This window comes from Strongylocentrotus purpuratus, unplaced genomic scaffold (assembly GCF_000002235.5).
Source record: "Strongylocentrotus purpuratus isolate Spur 01 unplaced genomic scaffold, Spur_5.0 spur5_scaffold_12, whole genome shotgun sequence".
Lineage (NCBI taxonomy): Eukaryota > Metazoa > Echinodermata > Echinoidea > Camarodonta > Strongylocentrotidae > Strongylocentrotus > Strongylocentrotus purpuratus.
The window spans coordinates 12,116,527-12,141,680 of NW_022145597.1; the positions used below are offsets into that span (position 1 = coordinate 12,116,527).

Below are 25,154 nucleotides of genomic sequence, written 5' to 3' on the forward strand. Positions count from 1 at the left end.
ATAATTTGTGAGCGTTATCATTCTTATTATGCAAGTGTGGAAGAACATCAGATAAGACATGTTCCCTGAAAAGCATGGCTCTTCAAATGCCTTCATATTTTAACTATGTCATGTAACATCGTAAAACTCCGGGGTAGGATTTTTACGCCACGTGTTCATGTAGTCCCATATACATCTTTCTGTGTACAGTGTTTGTAACTTTACCAAGACTTGGCCAAATTTATTATCATTTTGATGATTCCAGAACCTTGCAATACACACAAATTCTTATATGCTAGATGATCAACCTTTTCTGGTCGATTCCACACCGTTTCTTTCACAATGCAATCGCATGACCAGAACTTAACTTCATCTTTAAGTCCATTCGTGTATATGCAGTTGTCCAAAAGAAGCTGTGGATTGCGTTAATCAGTATTTGCCAAGCTACACCTCCATTAATAGCCTTGTGTATCACCTTTTTTTAAATGCGTGATCATGAAAGTAGCATTGACATATTTCATGACAATCCAAAAACGTTGTCTATATGCAATGCATGAGTAGACGGTCATGAAATTGCCCGTCATTTCTTTCAGAATCTTGAGAGATTGATTAGATGTAAGACAGTTGGTTGTGTATGAGTTTGTTCGCCTGTTAACCTTTGATCACCAATGCCTGCTGACATCATGCATGATGAATCCTAACTCCCCGTCTTGGGGGCGAGCCAATATTTACCCCCGTTTAACTCTAATAAACCGCCTGCCCCTCAAAGTTTCGCAGAACGCACTTGGAGAAAGGCAGAAAAGCAATTCAAGCTCTAACGATTACTATTTAGGCCTACGGACCTGGATATTAAAACATGACATTTTCACTATTTGGCGGAGCTTTGGTTAATCAGGGCCGCGCAAAGCCATGCTGTGTTTGATTCTGTTTTGTATTAATTCTTCGTTGCCTGGAATGCCTGCTATGCCATGTTGGTGTTTATGGATATAATCATGTACTTGGAATGATATTTTGCAAGGTTCTCATACCGCAATTATTCTTTGTTTCTTGGTTTCTGGTCACGTAATTATGACGTCGTTATTCGCACTGAGACGTATCTCATTTTCTTTTAAATTTACTGATGGAATCAAAACAGATGTGCTGGTACAAGTGAGTTGATGTCGAAATCGTGACATCAACATCTGAATAAAAATTAAAATTCCTCAACTGTTTTGATAAAACCGAATGTTTCATTTTTGCTGGTTGTTGCTTAATCGTTATTGGCGAACGACGTCGATTTCGCATAACGGTTCTGTTCTCTAATTGATCTGAGAAGCGTACGTATGCATCGGAACGTGCTTCAATTTGATTCAATTGCAGTAACACCAAACTATCACAACGGCGGACGAGGAACTTCAACTGTGAAATAGTAAGTTACGTAAGCTATGTGGGGTGTGCTCAAGATGTGTTGTGTTTGTGCGGGTGTGTTCGTGTGAGTGTGTGTGTATAAAACATGTGGTTATATTCCATAATATCATATTCAATATTTTGCGGATTGGTATATTGGTGCAAATTGTAGCCCTATTTTCTAGACCTTCAACGATATTTTGAAATATTCTCATTCGACCTTTACAAACATTAAAGGGGCACGTTCCCGTCAATGTAGTTATCGCTGCTCTAGTCATCGCCATCTTGGTTCCGAAGATCGACTTCTCATTTGCACACAGCTGTCAATCAAAGTACGCGCGGCCTGGCCTGCCTTCGCCAAGCCAGCTGATCGCTGCCGATAGTGACGTCACGAAAGTGGGTGGAAACAGCAGCCGAATCTTAGAGCCGAACTGCGATTGGTATGACTTCGGCACATGTATGCGATAATCGGCATTGTGCGGACATTCGGAACATGCCATCTGCGTTAGGGCCGTATTCTGTTGGTGTCAATAGGCAGCTAGCACCGTCCGCCAGCGGGTACGTATTTTGAACGCCCTCTGGAATACGGGGAACTTGCCCCTTTAATTGTTCTTTAAAAGGCCTATGACATATTTGACATGTTTTCTCAAATAATACGATTTATGAATCTCTGAAGTGATTTGATACGAACAAGTAATGACTGCATTTTTTTTAATCACTATCTTGGTATAGCTATGTTTTATAATCATTTATAGTTTCAAGAGCTCAATCCTATTTCAGAGGAATGTTTTAGTTACCTGGGGGGGGGGGGAGGGGGCTATTACGATAAGATTGATTCATTCAAAATAATTGAGTTGTGTATATAATTGTGTACTATTATGTTATGTATAGCAATTTGAAATAAGTAGTATGACGTACATGTATTGAATGAATACGCCTGCTAATTGAGTCAAACCCGACCTGGGATTGAGATGACGTTTACAAATGGAAACTTGGACCTCATACTAACTTCCTTAGCCAAAATCCGGTTTTGAGGGATGGATAAGCATTGGCGTCTAACAACAATTTTCAAAGCCAAGAAGCACTGAACATTTTCCGTAATAACATTTTAAAATGTTACACAGGTGTCAGGAAGTGTAAAGCAAGCTCGTGGTTTAAAACTGCAAAGGATATAATAAGGACCATATGCGAACGCACTCTCTCGTGGTTTGGGAAACTTAAGTTACTCGAAGTTTTAAAGCGGGAGTAATCTGATGGTTAATGCGAAAACTACGCGCAGCGGGGTCCCTCAATCGAAGTTAGGCCTATGTGCCGTATTTTTGTAGGTTTGTATTTTCTTTTGTTTATGTTTGTTTAATGTTGAAAATCGATTAAAAGTGGTAATGTAATTTAATTTTCCTTTTTTTAAAATAAATATAGCAACTCTTCATCTTGTCTTTTCTCCCCCCCCCCCCCCCCCCCAATCGTCTCTTTCATTTCCCTGGTTATTCGTCTTTCTATTCCCCATGTGCCTAACATAATTATGTGTTTACTTTAGAGTAGGCTGAATTTGTTCAGTCATGATTGATTATTATTTGAATGTAACATGTCTTTACATGTCTTTGTTTAAACTAAATAGAAAATTAGATTATAAAATGTCATCATACTTAATAAGTAGATACGCCCTGATATTTGCTAGTCCGTCCTGCGTGCTTGTAAGATTTAATAGTCATGTTGTTTGCTTAAGAAAGAAAATGAGGTTTTTCATTCTTTATCCCCTGTATCGTTCTATATGCTCAGGAATCTTTCAAGCTCGTTAATTTGAACTTCAATCCATCAAAATAGGTAAATACCTCAGCCATCGTCTCCATCATGCTCCCCGTAAATTGTACCTCTTTGTATCATCCGTCAGTGCGTCTGAATAGCATGCAAGCTAGGTCAATGTTTACACGAAACAAATACTACTCGGGCGTTATAGATTAATAACTTCGTTCCTTAATAACGGGCTATAAGATAAAGGTGAAGGGAATTCAAACTTGATAGCAAACTACTCTAGAAGAAAGCAAACAAATCAAGGAAGCATTCTGGTGACAGTTTTAATAAAATCGGACAAGAAAATAAGAAAGTCATGATTTTTTTCAAAGTTGCAATCATTGTACATTGTATACCGTGTCAAAAAAAGTTTTCACCGAGAAAATTGCTAATTATTTTTAAAATCATTTATGAACAGTAAATTATCATACATCATATGAAAGAGCGTTTTATCCCAAATCATTTAGTTTCATTTTTGTGTGGAATGTGTTCACGCTTGGATGAACAGGAGGCAAAGGCATGGGCTCTCCAAATTGGCCGAATCTGTATTGTCTCTGTGATGAAGTGGCGGTAAACTTGAGTCAAAGTCTTGAGTGACCCGGGATGGTCTTTCATTTCTGCAGGACCAATATTTATTTAATATGCTATCCATAATATCTTTCGAGTACTGCCCCCAACGTAAGAAGGCACTTTAATGGGAGGAAAGGATAAGTTCACGGTAGTTTTGCTTTGCATTTCACAATATCCTACTTCTCTTTCCTTTTCATTTTTTTCTGGTTGATCTGGCCGTCTTTGATTGGTTTCATTTCGATGCTGCCTAAAAATGTAAATATAGGTTAAATTCAGATAAGGATGTAAAACCAAAGTGGGACACCTTTCGCACGGAAATGCTGACCCGCCCCCCCCCCCCCCCTCCCCCTCGTTGTTTTAAATTATTTACCCAAAAGGCACCTACAAATTAATCCTTTCTTGTCAGAAGGGTACTGACATCACTCGCTGCGTGTGCCCCATATCAATAAGATTTCTGTCATTGAATTGAAGGTAGAAATCAATGGGAGCAAACATGAGAAGCAAACGTAGGCCGAATACACAATTAAATACTCAAAACAACCGTTGAGCAGCTTTAAAGATAAAGTTGAGTTCTGGTCATGCGATTGAATCGTGAAAGAAACGATGTGGAATCGATCAGAAAAAAATGATCATGTATAGAATTGAATTATTAATTGGTGTGTGCTTCAAGGTTCTGGACTCATCATAATGATAAGATATTCGACACAGTCTTGGTATTAAGTAACAAGCACTGTACACAGAAAGATATGGGACTACACAAACATGAGACATACAAATTGGGCCTCATTTTTTAGTTGTTACTTGTCATATTTAGAATATGAAGGCAATTGAAGAGCCAAGCTTTTCAGGGAACATTTTTTTTGTCTGATGTTCTTCCAGACTTATGACATAACAATAATAACGTTCACAAATTAGTGTTCACCTCTCCCCAGAACTCACCCTTCTTGCTTGTTTCTGGAGGAACGTCGGTTTAGACTTTAGCGTTCAGACTGATGCTCCACAATATAGCCGAGCGGCAATGATTATTCGGCCTTTATTTCGTCCAAGGCACATGCCTGGGGGGGGGGGGGGGAGGGGGGTCCGCTCGCTATTCATAAAGACCGCCATTCGTAAGGACCACTTTTCATTAGGACCGCTATTCATATTTTGAGAAAAGGGTCATTATTCGTCAGGATCGCTGTTCATAATGGAAGAAGAGGGTCGCTATTCATAATACAAAATCAGAGTCATTTGTCATAGGGGGTCCCTATTTAAAATACTGTCGTAGAGGGTCGCTATTCATAAATGAATGGATTCATGAATAGCGACCCTCTTCTCGTATTATAAATAGCGGTCCTTACAGTTGGTGACCCCGAATATAAATTGTACTATTGCGGCTCCCACTTTTAATTGATTTCAAACTTCTAAGTCCGCTGAGGCGCATAATTACACTCCCACATTCTTAGTTTGCTGCCCTTAACCGCTATTTTGTGTGGGTTCGCTAAATATTTAGATTTCTTTATATTCTAATACAATTTGTTTCGGTATATGGGCCGGGTCAATGTGGATTATGGTTTTACTATCCTTGTCTTTTGAACTTTTGACTTGTCTTCTTTGATATCTACAAAAAGTTATTTTTCCTCATCAATATTAACTTATTATTATACCATGATTATTTACGTCACGTATTACGTATAAAAGCTACCAGCAAATGTCAGATCCGTTCCGAGAACATAAATCGTGGTTAGGTGCCATCAAGTTGTCCCCGACTTCTTGTAACCCCAAGGAAAAGGTCATGTGCAATTTGGCAGAGTTTCGCGTTTTCTGTTTTTTAGGCCGTGGGACGAGACACTGAAAACGTCCTGGTTTTGTTTTATGACGTCATTATCCCTGTTCAAGGCCCCACAAAATAAATGTGCGTAATGTAATGAATGAATGTGTAATTGTCATTGGCGTATTCAACCCCCCCCCCCCCCCTGGCAAAAGAGGGGTGTTTCCGAATTTTAAAGACACCCTATATCTGTGCCCCCCCCCCCTCTTGTTGTTGTTGTTAGGGTGGATGAAGACGGAACAAATGTAGTGTTCACTCCCCCCCCCCCCCCCTGTTGAGCTTTAAAAAAGTGCTTACCCCAATTTATTTTCATGTCTCCCAGAAGATATAAATTACCCCAGGCGCCCCGCTCCCAACACACACACTTCACCAAGTACCTTATAAATCCTTTGATCGACCACTTTGATTTAAACTCCCAAGTAGAATTTTTGAAGAGTTAGCCAAGTCTACATTAAAGTAAAAGTCAACATTGATACATACTCTTTTTTGTATGAAAGCAGAAAAACCAAAGAAAAGAAAATGGTGAAAGTTTAAATGAAATCGGACTACCCACCCCCTCCCCCACACAAAAAAGACTTCCTTATTATGGGTTCAATATATTTCAAACTTGTATTATTCTGTTTCTCCTATGTTTTTCTGCTTTCATACAAAAGAACTTATGACCAGGGTAGGATTGCCATTTTCATTAAAAAACAGGTACACACACACATGCACCTATGCTTGCACGAACAAACGCCTTCAAAAACATATTTCTGTATAATTTGCTTAAACCAGACTTGTTCTAACTGAAAATCTCAAAATGCAATTACTATATTTTGTTTCAACCAAAACCAAAACAAGCTTCTTTACACTCTCCACACCTATATGGATTGCATCACTGAAAATAAATAAAGATTCATTGGTTCATGTAAACAAATATTTATTACATTACGTACATATTATTGTACTTACATTATGAAACATCGTCAATATGAACAAAATATGGGTATCGAGATCATGTCCATATAAATCTATATGTACACACAAATAATTGGTTGCAGTTCCAATTATAACAAAGAGGGAATTTCTTTATGTCACAATACGATAATTTGCACATGAAAACAAAACCCTCGATTGTAAAAAATTAAATGCTTGATATCATTTACTAAACGACACAACATGATACAGTCAAACCTGTTTATAGCGACCGCCCAAGGGAAACACAACAAGTGGTCTTTGTAGACAGGTTCCTTTAGTACATGTTTCAATGAGAAGCTATTTTCAAGGGAAACAACAAATGTGGTCTTTGAAGACAGGTGGTCACTAAAGCAGGTTTTACTGTATTTACTTCTTAGCATATTTCAATAACTCTACACTCTTTGGTAATCCTGGATTCCCAGATTATCACCAAATGATGACACTCCCCCCCCCCCCCCCTCTCTGTCCTCCATAATGTGTTGCTAGGTTAGGGAATGGGGGTTGCAAGGATCGCTACCTTGTCTTCTCCATAGTTCATGTACCTGTAGGTCGAGGGCGAGCGTCGGCATTGTCGTCAACTGACTTCTACACGATGAAGCCGTTTGTTCCGTGCATGGTCCCTTTGCCCGAGAGCGTATCTTCGCCAAAGTCAATGTTATCCCACACAACAGTAGTAAATTTGATCTTATGAATGTTATGTGGAAACGAGTGATGATTTCTTAAAGCGGGTTTGCACTACTTGTAGCTACTTGCGCCCTCTATTTAGCAAACAATGCCTAAGCGGTACCCACTCTTATGAATGTTATGTAGAACAAGTGATGATTTCTTAAAGTGGGACTGCACTACTTGTAGCTACTTGCGCCTCTATATAGCAAACAATACCTAAGTGGTACCCGTTGGTCCCCCATGGTCCCCTTTTTTAACGTTAATTGAGAGCTGATTTGATGAGATAACCACCTGTAAGTGACCACGCCAAACTAGTGCGGATAGGCTTTAATCTCGCTCTCAGCTAGAGCTGTGTCATGTTCTAGGACTGACCTGTGTGAGGTTGTGTGTCTATAGCCATTGAGTAGATTGATGAGTTTTGCAGAGCCAGTGGTGTGTCGTACTCGTACTGTCATCGCCAGGGCACACTGACTGTTATGGTAGGTGCTTCTTTGCTTGTTTTGTAGCACAGATGATATCTTGTGCCAAGGACAGGATCCGTCTGTCAAAGTGGTCCAGTACATTAACTCGCCTGTCCCCAACTGGCTCATCTGAGGCTCCGATCATCCATGCTATGAAGTTATATATCCTAACTGGTACTTTGTCCCTAGCAACATTTAGAGACAAATCCCTTCCGGTTGGTGGCCATGTTTGGGATGCATCAACAGCCATGCACTCCTCCCTCAGGCTGCGTGCTGTGAAATACATATCCCCTACATGTAGTTTATGTGCTGATGGAGTTGCACTCAAATTCGTCTCATTTTCAGTGTCCATATCTTCACTTTCGCTTGAGGTGAATATCTCTTGCACTTTAGAAGAGTCTTTGATATCCGGTACTGGAATGGTGTGAACCATCACCAGCTCACTCTCCAGGCTGAGATACGCTTTGACAAACTGCAGTTGAGGGTATGACTTTCGCAACCTCTTCTTTAGAGTGTCTGGTCTGTAGGAAGAAGCATCTAATCCCTGATTTTTCTGTACACACTGAACAAACATCACTGATAATGTTGTCATTCTAAGGATTTCTTTCTTGTCAATTATCCTCCCGTCAATTACATCTCTACAAAATACTTCATAACTGATGTGATATGCAGCTTCTTCTGGGTTCTCCTCCTCTCTGGGTCTTTTTCTGAAGATTCTAGTTGCTTCCCTGTAACAGGTGGCATGGTAGTGGGCCTTAGATGCAACTAAGTCCTTGCCCTGGATCTGGAGAAATAATGCTCGATTACCTACAGTTTGAACAAGAAAATAGTGAAAGGAAAAGAGGGGGGAATGGAAAATACAACAACAAAATTAGGTTCATGGATAAAAATAAGAATTAAGTTCATGGATAAATATCAATATCTCTCCAAAGCTGTTAATAATGTCTCACTTTGATTTTATTCCAAACTGTATTGAAAAAAGTCTATGCAACAGATTTTATTTCAATTTCTCTTTTACAAAGTTGAACTTATGAATCAATGGTACAAATATTAGACAGAAAACTAGGAAAGTGTGGAATTATACTAGTCATTACAAATCATATATGTAAACACAGTCAAAGCTTAAAGAAAATAACCTATGAACTATCCAATGTGGTACTGAATTTGTTTTCAGTCATCTAACTTTTATTACCATTAGAACAGTTACATGGACGTACTATTTGAAATTTAGAATCACTTTTCAGTTTTGAGTAAATGAAGAAATTTGTCAAAAGAAATTACCAGTCATCTTTGCTGCCTTCTTTAATAAACTGCTGGTTTCTAGCTTCTGACAGGCGACAAGTCTCTCTCTCATCCTCTTGCCTGAAAGCCTTTCCCGGCAATATCGGTTTGAGTGGCATAGGCAGCATTCCCTCGGTAACTCTGGCACCTGGAGACGCTTTGCTGGTGGTTCTTCTGTGGCCTCTTGTTGGTCACCTATGAATTATATGGGAACAAATAAAGGGAAAACAAAATTAAGAGTTAAATTCCCAAACATAAATGCCCGGCTAATATTTTTCAAACTAATATCAAATCATTTATTTCAAATGAAAATCTGTGTGCAGTCACAGTTGTTTTAGTTTTACTGAAACATTTCATTTAAATCAGACAAACAAATTGTGTTGATCATTCTCTATCAGATATCGAGAGCACTTTAAAGTTTAACCTGCTCTTCCTTGCCTTGATGTGTAAGATTTGTTTTATTGTCTTCGTGCATGCGATGTCACTTTTAGCAATCATGCCTATTTATCGTATGGTGTACTGTTTGAATCCAATATTCAATAGACGCAAAATTAATAGCAAATTTGCAAACGGACTCAGCGGAGCCTGGTTAGACTGAATCTTGTCTTTTGATGGTGATGTTAAATTATTTAAAAGCCGGTCCCCAGACGTCAGACGTAAATAAAAATATCTCATTATGTCATCTGATTGATACACGTCTGTAAAAAATAACATTTAGGCACAAAACATGCACACACAAGACACAAGATGTATATCATCACTTGCTTTTAACATGTAGCTGCCCTATACACATTGTTTGTGTACAACATGATGGTCATGTACAGTGATTAGTCATTTAGTGATTACTGATTAGCCAAAGGCCTTCATGATTAAGCCCTAAATAGTAGTAATACATTACATTATTGTTAACATTTAACAGGCAATTGAGATGCCGTGCCGTGCCACTGCACTGCACTGCAACGCACTACCAGTTGGAAGAGGCCTAACTCCAGGGAGCTACGCCGCCTGCGTTTTGGGCGGCGGAGCTCCCTGGAGTTAGTAGTAGAGGCCGAGCTCCGAGCCTGCGCCCGAATTTAGTTTTCGAGATCAATTCTATATGAAACTGAAAATACATATCCATCTTGTTGCTAACCTTCTTCTTCATCTCGACTGGAACTTTGGAGAGATTGGGCAGAAGTAGAACTAGAGGCTTGCTGCTGTTGTAGCAATGTTTCGGCTGCTGTCAGCAACGAAACATCGGTGAATCGCTGGTAGCATTTGCGGTGGTAGCCATATCGCAACTTGATGTCATTAAATTTGTTCAGAGTCTGGTTTTCAGCTAGATCAAGAGCTGACCAAAACTTCTTAGCCTTATCTGAATAACCGCTAGATAGACGTTTCCATCTCTCAGCACATTCTCGAAATTTTACCCAAGAACAGAGAGAAAAAGCCGTCAAATTTGACTGCTGCGGAGCACATACGACATGCATACAACACTTCATGTTGACGTTGACCAGCAATAGCAATTTCGAAAACCAGCAATCGACCGCGCGCTAGCTAGCTAGCTAGCTAGCTAGTGTACTGGCTACTATGGGGCGCCAAGTGTTACCCTAGTTTTTCGGTATAATTAATCACCTCATTTTGTTACAAAATTTGTAATTGTGTTAAAAAGCAGTTTTTAGTGTATTCTGTGACTAAATGAGGTGATTTTATACCGAAAAACCAAGGAAACATTTGGCGTCTCAAGACATTTTGTGAAAAATGAATTCGGTACAAATCATTTTGTAACAAAATAAATTCGGTTACAAATCATTTTGTAACAAAATAAATTCGGTTCAAAGTCATTTTGTAACAAAATGAATTCGGTACAAATTTTGTAACAAAATGGATTCAGTACAAATCATTTTGTAACAAAATGACTTCGGTACAAAAAGATTTTGTAACTAAATGAATACGGTACAAATCATTTAGTAACATAAATGAATTCGGTACAAATTTTGTAACAAAATGGATTCGGTACAAATGATGTTGTAACAAATTGAATTCTGTACAAATCATTTAGTAACAAAATGAATTCGGTACAAATCATTTAGTAACAAAATGAATTCGGTACAAATCATTTAGTAACAAAATGAATTCGGTACAAATCATTTAGTAACAAAATGAATTCGCAGGTACAAATATTGTAACAAAATGGATTCGGTACAAATGATGTGAATTCGGTACAAATCATAAATACAATGAATTCGGTACAAATCATTTTCATAAATTTATTTTGTTACAAAAAAATTTTCACCAAAATAATTGTTTTTAGCTCATTTTGTAACAAAATAAATTCGGTACAAATTTAGTTTGTAAGGCAAATTGCAAAATGATTCTTAGAAGTTCAACGAGAAAAACATGGCGATAATTGTATACATTGATATAAAACAATGTTTTCTAGGTATTCATTAGTCCAGTACCTCTAGACAATAGACAATATAGTTTTGTATTCCCTTCTAGTGTCATACTTCATTTAAGAGAGAAATTCGGAATGAATACTGAACTCCTTTTTTCCTTTGAAAATTATCATGATTACCAGAAAGATTACTTATTACAAAGAAGATTACTTATTATTTCAAAGATAAAGTGATCATCTGTTTATAAAATAATCATTTGCAGACACCCGCATTTCCGCTACAAACTGAGAAGGCGGGTTTCACACAGATTGATTCATCATAATTTGGAGTTATCAAAATCAACCAACATAAAATCAATGTCGTTGGCCTTGGCCAAGTGCGTGTGTCAAATGTTAAGATTTGTGAGATTCCAGTGCAAAAAATTATACCTTATAAAGAAGACAAAAAACAATCTAATGAAGAAAGATTAAAACGTACTTTATAAGTAACATTATTATAACATCTATAAATGCAATAGGGACAATTATAGAGAAAAGGGGGCTCTAAATCTCCTTGAACTAGGGTCTCATGTTATGGAGAAAGGAAAAGTAGGCACTAATCAAAAGGGGAAAGGACAGTGAGAAAAGAAAAGGTGGTCGTGTCAAAGTAAAAATCGTAATGGAGACAGAGATGAAAAAAGTCACTTGCATCAGTTTCCACCTGCATCGTTGCAGTTTAAAACACAATATACCACCGGGTAGCCAAAACTCAAGTATAGGCTTTCATACTCCTTTATCACCATTCATTTTTTTCAGAGACGACGCTGTTTTGGCGATTTAGAGTATCAGGATGGAGTTGGATGATGTTTTGCACGAGCTTAAAGACTGGGGTAAATACCAGACTCTGGCTTTCATCCTCATCACTGTATCAGGAACATGGTTCCCTGCCTGGCAGATATTCTCAGGGGTAAGCAGTAAATGGTGGTGGTGGTGATGGTGGTGGTAGTGGTGGTGATGGTGATGATCGTGTTGGTGTCGGATGGTAGTGGTAGTGGTGATGATGAATGTGACGGTGGTAGTGGTAGTGGTGACGGTGGTACTGTTGGTGGTAGTGTTGGTAATGTGGTGGTGGTCCTCATCATTGTGGTGGTGGTGGTGGTAGTGATGGTGCTGGTGGTGATGGTAGTGCCAGGGTGTTAGTGATGGGGTGCTGGTGGGGCTTGTGGTGATGATCTTGTTGGCGGTGTTGGCACGGTGATGGTGGTAATGATGGATCACAGCGTTGATGATTGTGATGGTAGAGATGGTGGTGGTGGTGGGGGTGGGTATGGTAGTGGTGATGGGGTTTGTGGCGATGGTTATATGTTGGGGGTTATGATGGTGATAATTGATGTTGTGGTGGTGGTGGTGATGTTGATGGTGATAAGGGAAGAATCCTGTATTCTGGATTAAAGACGGGTGGAACTCTAATTACCCCCTGGCAAGAACAAAAGGCAAAGTAAAAGTAAACGTACATGTATGAGCACCCCCCCCCCCCCGCCCTAAACAAAAAATGTTCAACAGTGACTCTAAAAAACTTGCTTGGAGTATAACAATGTTTATACAGAGTTTGTTCAATGACCGTTTGTCCTCCCCCTCCCCCAACTAAGTGATGTTCATAATAATCAAAATAAATAAATGACTGGATTGCAAGAACTTCCAATAAATAGTCGAAAAGCAATATCTTGGTACTGTTTCATTAGCAAATGAGCATTGCTATTCAGGTTTATTTGTCGAAAATCTTTACAGCCGTGTGTACGTTAGCTACACAAATTTACTGAAATTAATTAAACTTTTCTTTCAGTTACATTCGGGAGGTTTATGCCTCTCAGCTAAAGTTTTGTAGCATTCAGTGACAAATTATGTGCATTGTACACTACATCATTAACAGTATGTTCATTCACAAGTTGGTCTTTGTCTCTGTACTTTCTTGCCGGAAACCTCTGGCCAGGCTTTTACCTTGGCCACGCCGGAATACTACCACTGCAACCCTGCACCAAACACTTTTCCTAACCAGTCGCTGGTGCTCCAGAACGAGACCGATGATGGCGCTGTCAGATTCGGCGTCGAGAGCTACGAGAACTGTCTGATGTATGACGTCAAAGAGGGGGAGATGATAACGGATCAGACTCAGATAGTTGGATGTCAGAATGGATGGGAATATTACACCATCTACCCCGAGGAGTCAACGGCAGTTATCGAGGTATCAGTTCGTGAATGATAATAATGATGATGATGATAATGATAAAAGTAATAATAACGACAACAACAACAATAATAATATTGATGATGATAATGATGATAAAAAGTATTAATAACAACAACAATATTAACATTATTATTAATAATGATAATAATAATGATATTAAAAACGACGATGATTATATATAAATAATACGTGTTTTTTACAAAGCCATTTACCATTAACCGAACCAAGTGCTTACAATATTATTACCCCGTTCACTGGATTTTCTTGTGATTATGCACTTTAGAGAGCACACTCTTCACTCCCTGTGGAGTATTCTAACAAGTAGCCCTTTTTCGATTCATATTCGATTCGTAATTCTGATGTTTCTAGCTTAATTCATCAAAACAATGTTACTCTATATTTTCAAAGTCAGTTCTCCAATGGGTGACCGTTTCTTTTTGGGGGGTTTTTTCTTCCAATTTTTTTTCTTTCTTATTATAAACCAAATTTGTTTGAATGTCTTCTACAGATGAACCTCGTGTGCGATCGAGACATCTGGCCCTCAACGGCACAATCCGTTTACTTTGCAGGGGTGATGGTAGGGGCGTTCGGTGCGGGGCAGCTATCGGACATATATGGACGAAAAACCGTTTTGATCGTGTCCTTCATCGGAGAAGGAATATGTGGACTGGTTGTCGCTTTCCTCTACAACTACTACGCTTTCGTCTCCGTCTGGTTTCTTGTGGGTATGTTTGAGAATGTGAGTATATTTAGGGCTAGTTTTAGAATGAGATTTTGAGTGTGTCAGGCAAGGTTCGTGAAGTAATTCTGACCCCTCACGTGTTTTTTGTTATTCCCCTTCAAAGTAAAAAATCACGGCAGCTCAGATTTAAGTGGTATCTTGCTCTTTATCGACAAAATTCTTAATATATCCAACGTTTGAGGAAGGGGAGGGCCTAACAAAAAGTGTAAATATTTTATGTTAAAAGAAAAAAACTTACCATGTACAACTCATTGAATATCAAATTCTGTTTCCCTAGAGGAACAGAGGAACATGAACAATTCAGTCTTATCCGGGGACGGGCCTTGCCCCTCCCGTACTTTGGAATTGGGTGATGCGCACTCGCCAGTTTCCCCATCAGAGAAAGGCGTTCCCTGTTTAGTTTAGTCCCTACTCTTTTCTCATTCACAAATAGATCAGTTCAGCATCTCAAGTGATCCAATAATAATAATAATAATAATTGAGGGCCCTGCAATTATTATTACCTCAGCAAAAGCCCTGGGTGTAGAGTGGCAATTTCGTGGATTAATGTCTTGTCAAATGACGTTAATCCCGGGCTAGGATTCGAACCGTCAACCTTGAATTGAGAGTCAAGTAAATGAACCACTATACCACGACATCTCCACATACCACGACACCTCCAATAATAGTTCACGTAGCACTGATAAAAAAAAGATCCAATTGAGTATAATATAGAGAGTTTATTGACATTCTCCGCTCTTTCTCAATCAGGGTATCAACATCGTCGAGTACGTGCTCGTCGTGGAGATGTTCACACCCAAGAAGCGCACCCTGGCAGCGTGCATCAACAATATTTCATGGGGCTTGGGCGTCACCCTCCTCGCTCCAATCGCGTGGCTCCTAAAAGACTGGCGCTGGATGCAGATTGCCATCTCCATACCATGCTTCCTGGCAATATTCTATTACTGGTAAGGTCCATTATTGTTGTAAGTTACATGCCGGTTTTGGAAACGTTCGTAATTCGGAGCGGAGGGGGGTGGAGGGAACTGTGGTATCTACCATTTTTACATGTCCTTTTTATTTCGGTACATAATTCCGAAGGTTCCTAGATCCGAAAGTTCATAATCCGAATTATCATGTTTTTCGAAAGTGTCAATGTTTAGATAGTTTCGATTTTCCGAATGTTCATAAATCCGAAGGCTCCTTACTCCGAAGATTTGAAATTGCGTAAATTCATATCAAATCTAGAAAATGAAAAAGCATCGTTTATTATTTTTAGGGAATTTGACGGAATTACGAACCTTCGAAAAATGAAATTCACTTCACTTTTGGAGCGATAGTATTCTGATTAAAAAAACAAATCTTCAGTAAAACAAATCCTTGAAATAACAGACCTTTGGAGGAAGGCAACATAAATAATTCATAACATACCCTATGTCATTTTCGGAATCATAAATCTTGTCCGTCTCTTGGGCCTTCTGACAAAAGTTAATTATACACTATTCTCACAAGACCGACAATTGTAGTAAACGATATATGGGGGTGTTTCACAAGGACTAAGATCGACTTTAAGTTTAACTTTACTATGGCAGGCCGTTCATGCCACTAGTTCCTCTAAACATTCCTGGCATTGGTTTTTCAAGGGACGTACAAATCGTGGTCACAAGTCTACAGAATGTATTTTGTTGACAGTTCATTATTTGAGGGAAAATATTATCTAAAGATCATTGTATTGAGAGACTAATAGTGAGAGCAACCAGTGGCATGAACATCCTGCCATAGTTAAGTACAACTTAAAGTCGATCTTATTCTTTGTGAAAGTAGAAATAAAATGTATCGATGTATACTTTCATTTATTCCATTTCATTTTGTGTAGGTTAATCCACGAGTCGGTGCGCTGGCTCCTGTCCCGGGGGCGTACCAGCGATGCGCAAAAAGTCGTCGAGAAAATAGCGGAATTCAACAACCTCGGTCATGTCCCGGTCTTGACCAATTCGGACGATGACTTCGCCATGAAAAAGGAAACGTACAAGAAGAAGTCGACGGAAGGGATGTCGAATGGTGAATCGGAGAAAGGCGACGCCGAGATGGCGGTTAATCACGTGAGGAAGTCGACGTCGACATCGTCGCTGACCACAGTGTTTGGTCTGTTCAGAAAGAAAAGGCTGTTTTTAAACTCAGTCAATATGTTCTGTCAATGGTAAATCTTATCTTTCGCTATTTTCTCACATTTGCTGGTTCATGTGTGGTTGTTTCTTTCGAGATGGGGGGGGGGGGGGAGCGGGTTCTCGTAATTTAACGTCAGCTCGAATTTTTCAGAAAAATAAATGTTTGAAAAAGCCATTTGGGGGATAATTAGGTGATAATAATTCTTTAGAAATTTTAAAGATGACGGGGAAAGCTGATAAACCAAGACGGTACATTCACTCCCGCCAAAACATAGAGTTCACGCCCTCTTTTTGTCTTGGTATAAAAGATATAAATCAATCAAAATATCAGTTCAATTTTTTAGGCGCTACCATCAATGGGACATCTTTTAGGCACCAATTGATATAGATGTTCTTTCTCTACTCCGTACTTTCTAACCTTTCGATATCATTCTCTATTCCTTTCCCCCCCCCCCCCCCCCCCCCCCCCCCGCCCGCCCTTCCAAACAGGTTGATGTGTAGCCTGGTGTACTACGGATTGTCTCTGAACAGCAGTGAGCTTGCCGGTGATAAATACCTCAATTTTTTCCTTCTCGGTCTTGTCGAAATACCGGCATACACTCTCATTATGTATACACTGGTCAAGTAAGTTCATTAAACAAAGAGAAGGGTGAGTTCTGGGAATCGTAAAAAAGAGAAATATGTCTGTGTACTCTGTTTCAATCTTTTCATGTTAGTAATTTGATTTGATTTGATCTGATGCCAATTCGCGTCTGAGGAAGATTTCTGAACGAACACGAGACATCGAAACTGTTACAGATAAATTTTTCCCGTTTCGATGTGATAAAAGAACTTAAGAATCAATCAAGAAACAAATATTGAAGAATGTGTTCTGCCATTTTATGACTACTCTTATAGCCGTTAAACACATCCACGTTGCTTAAATTTAAAGTTGATTCCCATGTTATATATATATATATATATATATATATATATATATATATATATATATATATATATATATATATATATTATTCCCAATGTGATCCCCATAAACTGGAGAACTTCAAAATGGAGAAATAGCTCTTTTTTAATCTGAAAGTTTGAGTAAAAACAAATAGCTCTTAGATGAAAATGGGTTCATTTTTATTCTTTTTTTTAATTGATCACAACATTAGAAACCTTATAGTCACACCCTTATCAGATTTTCCTCAACTTTGATATGTTTCTCCCCGTTTTCCTACTAGCTGTAATCAAGGCTAACTTAGTACCACTGTACTGTGGTCATCCCCTTTATATAAAGCAGGAATTGTGTGCTTCATAAAATCGCATTGAGAAAGGGGGGCACAGATCTTCAATCATGATTCAGTTTTATCAGACTCTTGCAGTTACTCTGGCGGGCATGCAGGCATGGACATTATGCAAATCAGAGACACAAAAGCTACGCTATTTTTTGTTAATGACTTTGATAAATGACGTTCTAGTTTAAATATTATAATAATAATTTCTCACCTTGTCTTAGATGGGGAAGACGACCGACACTAGTCGTATCTAACTTTGTAGCTGCTGTCGCTTGCATCATCACAGCCTATGTTCCGGAAACATCAGGTAAGCATACAGACTTGATGTCAGATACGTTTTGTAGATTTGCACGGTGGAATACCTAGGGGGTGTTTCACAAAGATTTTAAGTTGAACTTATTTCTAAGTTTGACTTGACAATTATGGAAAGCCGTTAGCATCTAAGAAAATATTTTTTTAAAGTTATTTTAAAAAGCATAAAATGTTGTTTCAAATCATTCATATTTTCTATTATCTTGATGTGGAATTTCGCTTTTAAATATGTTCTATTTTAAGGCTGTAAATGGCTCTCCATAATGTTTAAGTCCAACTATGGGTTAAGTTTGACTTAGCATCTTTGTGAAACACCCCCTAGACATAAAGAGAGAGAGGGGTGATCGCGATACCACTATGTAGATACTTCAAGGACTGCTACATGTTGTTTTTCAGCAAGAGTTCTGAAAAGAACTGTTATACGAAATAAAATGTGTAACAGTTCTCTTTATAGCACATTAGCCCACAGAACAAAACACCCTTTTGTGTATTAAGGGTTATTCTAATGTTGAGTTCCTTCCAAGTAATCTAATATGTGTTTTTCCTACTTTTCATATCGTGTGAATTTCTTTCTTTAACTTAAATCTCGATCCCGTTATTAACTGTTGACGATTTTTTTTTTTCCAATTTTATTCGTCACAGTTGTTCGCTCTATATGTCTTTTGTTTTTATTCATTTGTACACATTCGTACTTTTATTGTCAAAATTTCATTTCTGGCGCGACTTATTGACCGATGTTTTGTATTCAATTACAGCTGATGGTACGAACTTGCAGCCCGTCATTGTTAGTTTCGCAATGATCGGGAAACTCGGCATCACCTGCAGTTTCGGCACCGTCTTCGTATACGGAACCGAGATTTTTCCCACGTCGATCAGGTAGGTGGTTTGAATGATGAATTTGTTGCTGTTGTTGTCGTTGTTGTCATTGTTGTTGTTTTTGTTGTTGGTACTAACTTATTTGCTCTGTAAGAAAAGTTGGGTAATATTTACCCAATATGCCTGTTGGATAAAGTATACATAATTTGGGGTACATGGAACAAAACTGTAAAAAAATAAAATGAATGACCAAGTTAACTAACAGGCCTTTGAACAAAAGGAAAGAAAATTAGATAACAAATTAATGAATAAATGAATAAACAATTGGTGCCTTGTCGTTGTTGTCATTGTTGTTGTTGTTGTTGTTGGTACTAACTTATTTGCTCTCTAGGAAATGTTGGGTCATATTTACCCAATATGCTTATCGCATAAAGTATACCGAATTTGGGGTACACGGACCAAAGCTGTGAAAAATGATATTAATGACCAAGTTAAGTGACAGGCCTTTGAGCGAAAGGAAAGAAAAGAAAATCATATATATATATATATATATATATATATATACATGTAAATACAATTTAAATAAATGAATACATGACTAAACAATGAAGAGATAAATGAATAAGGTGTTAATCACTTGTTTGACATACCAATGATATCAATTACAAAACTGGTAATTGCAAACCACCATGCGATGTGCTCAAGGAGCTTTAATACTACCCCGGCTCTGTTTGGATACCACTTTTGGTGCTCACAGCATTGATGGAATTCCTTCCCATCGGTTCCAATTTAACACCTTTGGGGACGACTTATCCACTTGACCACGACTCGCGATATGGATGATTTATGTATATACTCTGTTTTGTTATTAAACTCCATCTTGTTTTCTTTCCTCACCAGAAATGTTGGATTTGGTCTATGCTCATTTTGGTCCCGTGTCGGCGGTGTCATGGCTCCCTTTGTTATTTATCTAGTAAGAACCAAATATAACTACATTCATAATCGCTCACATATCCATCCTACTGTTTAACACTGGATGTAGCCCAGCGACCCTAAGCCACTGAAAGTCAAGTGTTCCAGTTGATAGTAGATTAATATTTTGCCAAATGTCCAAAGGACATTGATGCTGCGGTAGGGCTTGAACCATGAAGTACACAGCCCGATGTCTTATCCACTCGACTAAGTATCCTTAATTCATTGTACACAATTTATTCGTCTATTTTGTCTTCTCTCTTATGTCATCATTAGTGAAAGTTATAATCTGAACTGAACAACTAAGTCTTAGACGGAGTTGTACGAGCATTACGTTTGAAGAAGGAAACTAATAAACAAAATACTTAGAGGGTTCTATCCCCTTCTAAATAAGAAGTTTAACCACGTCGTTTGTGTGGATATATTTTCCTGGATGAATTATGCATTTGAAGTAAAATATATTATACTAAGGTTAACCAACCATTCAACTACAAAAACGAGAGAAAAATTCTTTCCTTGGAACTTGCAAACATAATGCTATGGGATTTGTTCTTTACACACGATCGCAAAAAAAAAAAAACTTTAAGGAAATCAAACTTAAGCAATTTAAATACCCTACAGAGAACCGAAGTGCTGTCGTTTTATTCGCTTGCTTTCCAGGCTACTGGTTTTAAAAAAAGAGAGCCTGCGAATGAAATTCACCGCGAAATCATTCAAACAACGGGCCTTGAGCAGGGAAAATTCAGTGTTAGGGCCTAGCTGATGCGATCACCACCTTACTGTTTAGCATGCAATTGTTTGGAACCAGCTTGACCAGTACGACGTCACATCTCGGTTCTCTTTCGAAGTATCTATATTAATCTCGTTAAGATTATATGAGGCGTCATTGTGATATTCCCACATTTAAACAAGTAGTAAGCGAAGTTTTTGGAACTTGCCTAAGGTCGATTTCTTGAAAGCTTGTGCGATCGTGCCGTTATTAAACAAGTTTTTTTTTTTTAATGTAAAACTGGCGTTTCGTTTCAAATTTACACTCCCCCTCCTATCCCTCCTATAGAACAGGATCTACGAACCTGGTCCACTTCTTATCTTCGGCATTTCATCCTTCTTTTGCGGAGGCATCGCTTTGTTCCTTCCTGAAACTCTCGACCGCCCGCTACCTGAAACTCTAGAAGAGGGCAACAACCTCCACAAAACTAAACCCATTCGCTCTAGCCGTGCGGAATCGCCATATATCGCTGGTGAAAGAAACCTGGCCATGGAAACGTAGTTGACGCTGAGCGCCAACCCGATGATGAAACTGAGCTTCGTTCATGAGACGCCCTCTACGTTTGTCCAACACGCGGGCTTCACTCGGTATTGCGACACAGACTCCTGCGGCAGTTGTTCCGTTGCCAATTCCCTGGATTAATTGAGTACCTAACTTTAATCCTGCACCAAACAATATACCCTACTCTAAACCTAGCCCTCAACCTAACCTGTTACCCTCTTACAAGTAAAACTCTTAAAGCTTATCTGTACTAGTTTATTTGAGGGATTAGAGCACCCTGCAAGGTCACTGCACAGGTGGTTATCTCATCAACTCAGCTCTCAAGAAGAGGATCATGGGGGACCAATGGTCACCGATTAGGCATTTGTTTCTATATAGAGGGAGCAAGTAGCTACAAATAGGACAGTGTGGCTTTAACATATATCTTTGATTATGATTAAAAACACGTTAGGAGCAATAAATACCGGAGCATAATGTAGGATCATCCTGCAATCATATTTTTCCCGATTGTCCTGGAATTGTAATTCATTGGTTCGTGTATTTGATTTCGATTTTTATAATGCATCTTGCATAATTAAGAATAAAGTTGAATAGCTGTCAATTAATTACATGATTAGAGGGACTGTCTGAAATTTATTTGAAAACGGCTGAAAATGTTGTAAAGAAGAGTTATTGAGTACTGTGCAGTTTTGGAAAATTGACCCAATATTAATTAAAATTAGGAACAGTTGCAACACTGCACCGAAAATATACATATAGTACTACTCACACAGCTTGGATTCGGTTATTTGAGTACAATGTTTTGAATAATCCTAGTCGTGTTTAGCAATCTTTTTCATGTGGCATTAGCACTAAAATGTACCTATGTATTTACTATAAAAATAAACAAATCTTTAAGTTATGAAAGGAGTCATCAAAAGTTAATCCTGGGTCCCTTCTTATAAAGAGTTGATACTAACCGCAACTTGCTTGCGATTGATATCAATCGCAACTATGTACTTAAGAGATACTAGAATGCAAACTTGCGATTGATTGGAGGACTTGTCTTTGATTTGGATCAATCGCAACTCTTTGTAAGACGGGGCCCTGCTCTAAGAGGGAAATTGTGTATGTGTCATTTTTCTTTGGTGCTATCATCTGAGGCTTTTTTTCTTCTTATTATTTTTCGTATACAAATCACATATTGTGGTCTTAGAAAGGTTTCAAAATCTACTTTCTTATTACACTATCTTAAATGAAAAGGCGACTTGCAGGAATGTTTCACGGGAGTGGGGAAATCTGTGCGTTATTGTTTAGAATAGTGATTGTGTCCATTTATCGGGATACAATTATATTGTAAGCACTTTTAGCAGTTAATGGTAAAGCGCTTTTTAAGAAACATGTATTGTATTTTATTTGTAGTATTATTTATATTGATATTGTATATTTTGTTATTATTGTTGTCATTGTTATTGTTATCATAATCTACTTATAATAACCATATAACAGATTTCTCAAATTCATGATCCTCCAAATGGCGCGGATTTTGTCTACCATTCTATTCTTAAAGTAATACAAGCAAAGTATAGTACTCATAGGTGGCATTCGTTTTTTATCATGTAAAAATGGTTTTAGTGGTTTTTAATATCTTTTCAGGGTGAATATTTGTATCATGGATGTTTTGCATTTTGTACAGTATGGAATTACCATGCACTACATTTTAGTCATATAGGCGTATTTAAGAGTAATGTTTTTATATTTTTTACTTCAGACAGAACCCCAGTTAGGTAATTTGGCAGTTCTTTGTGTATTTTCTTAATTCGCAAATGTTGTCAAAAAAGAAAAATTGTCCAGTATGAAGTGGATATCACTGATGATAATCTACAATTCTGATTTTTGTGAATGGTATCAACGAAACATACATGCATTTTTTTTAAATCTACATTTTCAGTGTTTCAAATTTCATTAATTTAATACCTATACAATTATATAATTTGAAATTACATCAATTGAATATGTATAAAATCATTGAATTTCAAATTACATCAAAGGAATATGCATACATGTAGTTATTTTCAAATTTACATTAGTTTCGTATGTATACAATTGTTAATTTCAAATTACATCATTGCAATGTGTATACAATTGTATATTTCTATTCATTTCGTATTATGTTATGATGTTAAAAAGGTCTTTAATGTGACTGTAAATGGAATAATGTGTAGTATTTTATTACAGAACTACATTTTGTTATGTTTGAGATCACTGGGGAACATTATAAAGAATTGTGGTCTAGTTTGAACAATTTATTATCCCAATAATCATGCGTCTTGTATTCTTGTGTACTTATAAATCTAGCTGCTGTAGCAAGCGGTATTACTTGGGAGAATTAAACAAAATAGAAAGTTCATTTTGTTATTGACCGGCTAGTGTTATTTTTGTCCGTTTTGTTGTTGTCGTCGTTTATTTTTATTTAAAGGCGATGTTTCTCCACAACCGCAGGCTAACCAGCTCATTAAACCTGTCTGGATTTGTATCTCGCAAAGGCATACCCAGGTTCCTCTGGCGTTGTGGGGGAGGTGGGGGGGGGGGTAGATCCAAGGGGGATCACAGGCATTGTTTGCCACTTCAAACCCCCGCCCCCTCCTCCCCACCCACCTCCACCGCCTACCCGAACACATGCAAACACCCGCGCACATCCACGTACATACCCATACACACACCCATGCTTTCTGAAAATTGTGAATATTTCAAAACAATACATTAGTACAAACCGTAAGCAAACAGAAATGAAATTTCAATGTAAGTGTGATTGAGGCGATGACAAGAAGACATATAGATCGGGGAACGTCACATTCTATTACAGAAAAATGTTTGTACGTTAACAAAAATTGAAGCGTAATTAAATCAACAAGATGATCAATTATCATTTTAATTTGATAAAATTGTATTTATTTGCTATAATTATTAAAATGTGACAATGTACAACCGTTTTTCGATGGACATAAAATAATGCTGACTTGATTATACTTATACGTCGGGGGCGTCGTGGGGGTATTACCCCTCCCTCCTCCAATATTTTGGGGAAAGTTCAGTATGAATGACCTTGCCCCCTCCTGCCAAGCCCCTGGTTATATTAACGGTTTAAAAATACATGAACCATATTACATATTGTAGATTTCACAAATCACAGATTTATGTAAACATGGTCATTAATGTAAACATAATATGTATCTCACAAAATAGCATTTTCGACACCAAAATGTAAAACTAAGTATTAAAAAGAAACATTGAAAATTAAGCAAGTACAGATTAAATAGTAGAGAGAATATTAAGAATAAGATGTATATATACCATTAGAGTATTAATGACTGTGACCCAATATAATATTAACAAAGTAGAAATATTGCAATAATCAGTGCCGCTACTAATGGCAATCTGATATGTAGCCAAACTCTGAACGATGTAGACTTTCTTATTGCACATTTGTCAAATAAATGTTAAGGATAAGATCGCGAGAACTTTCAAAAACTCAAATTAAGGAAATTTATAGAAACTAATCGTTTCTTATCTCTTGAAAATAATGTGTGAACAATACAATTACATCTTCCATCATCCGGGTCTGATTTCACTAAAATAAAAACAAGGGTAATGCGAATTGCCTTTGACGTCTTGAGTTCTTGAGAGTCTTTGCGATCGTATTTAAATATATTACAAAACTGTTTAAAAAAAAAAAAGATCTGACGATGGTCTGCTTAATAAAAACTGTATACAATGGCATATGGCTGCAATAGATTACCAGCACATGTTAAGAAAGCATAGGTAACGAAGTCATCAAGATGACATAACATCGCATACAAAGCAGGGGCGGATCTAGCTTTTTGCCAAGGGGGGGGGGGTTGACCAAAGGACGATGCGGAGCATCATCCACGAGCCGCTTTTTGGGGTGCTATTTTGAACCCCCGTAGGTGATGTTTTTCTGGCATCTATTAACATCTACTAATACTGTGTGGGTCTGGACACAATGATGGCGTTTTTCTATGCACATCACATTTTCACTTGGCAGCCCAAGGGGAGGGGGGGGGGTTAAACCCCTAACACCCCCTCCCCCGCCCCGTAGATCCATCCCTG

The 25,154-nt window shown here is 38.0% G+C and overlaps 2 protein-coding genes across 2 annotated transcripts; one reads left to right on the forward strand and one right to left on the reverse strand.

The window, feature by feature from the left end:
* The first annotated feature begins 1,194 nt into the window (after positions 1–1,194).
* On the forward strand, positions 1,195–21,326 carry LOC582688 (organic cation transporter protein). The gene is made up of 11 exons (XM_030981838.1): positions 1,195–1,387; positions 12,074–12,224; positions 13,248–13,499; positions 14,014–14,244; positions 14,998–15,194; positions 16,103–16,426; positions 16,884–17,018; positions 17,896–17,981; positions 18,742–18,862; positions 19,703–19,775; positions 20,832–21,326. Exons 2-11 carry the CDS (start codon positions 12,108–12,110, stop codon positions 21,042–21,044), a joined length of 1,749 nt encoding a protein of 582 aa, XP_030837698.1. The 5' UTR covers positions 1,195–1,387; positions 12,074–12,107; the 3' UTR covers positions 21,045–21,326.
* Positions 6,434–10,382, reverse strand: LOC105440948. The gene is made up of 3 exons (XM_011671587.2): positions 10,034–10,382; positions 8,902–9,096; positions 6,434–8,427 (listed from the first exon to the last, which is right to left on the reverse strand). Exons 1-3 carry the CDS (start codon positions 10,380–10,382, stop codon positions 7,634–7,636), a joined length of 1,338 nt encoding a protein of 445 aa, XP_011669889.2. The 3' UTR covers positions 6,434–7,633.
* Positions 21,327–25,154: the final 3,828 nt, after the last annotated feature.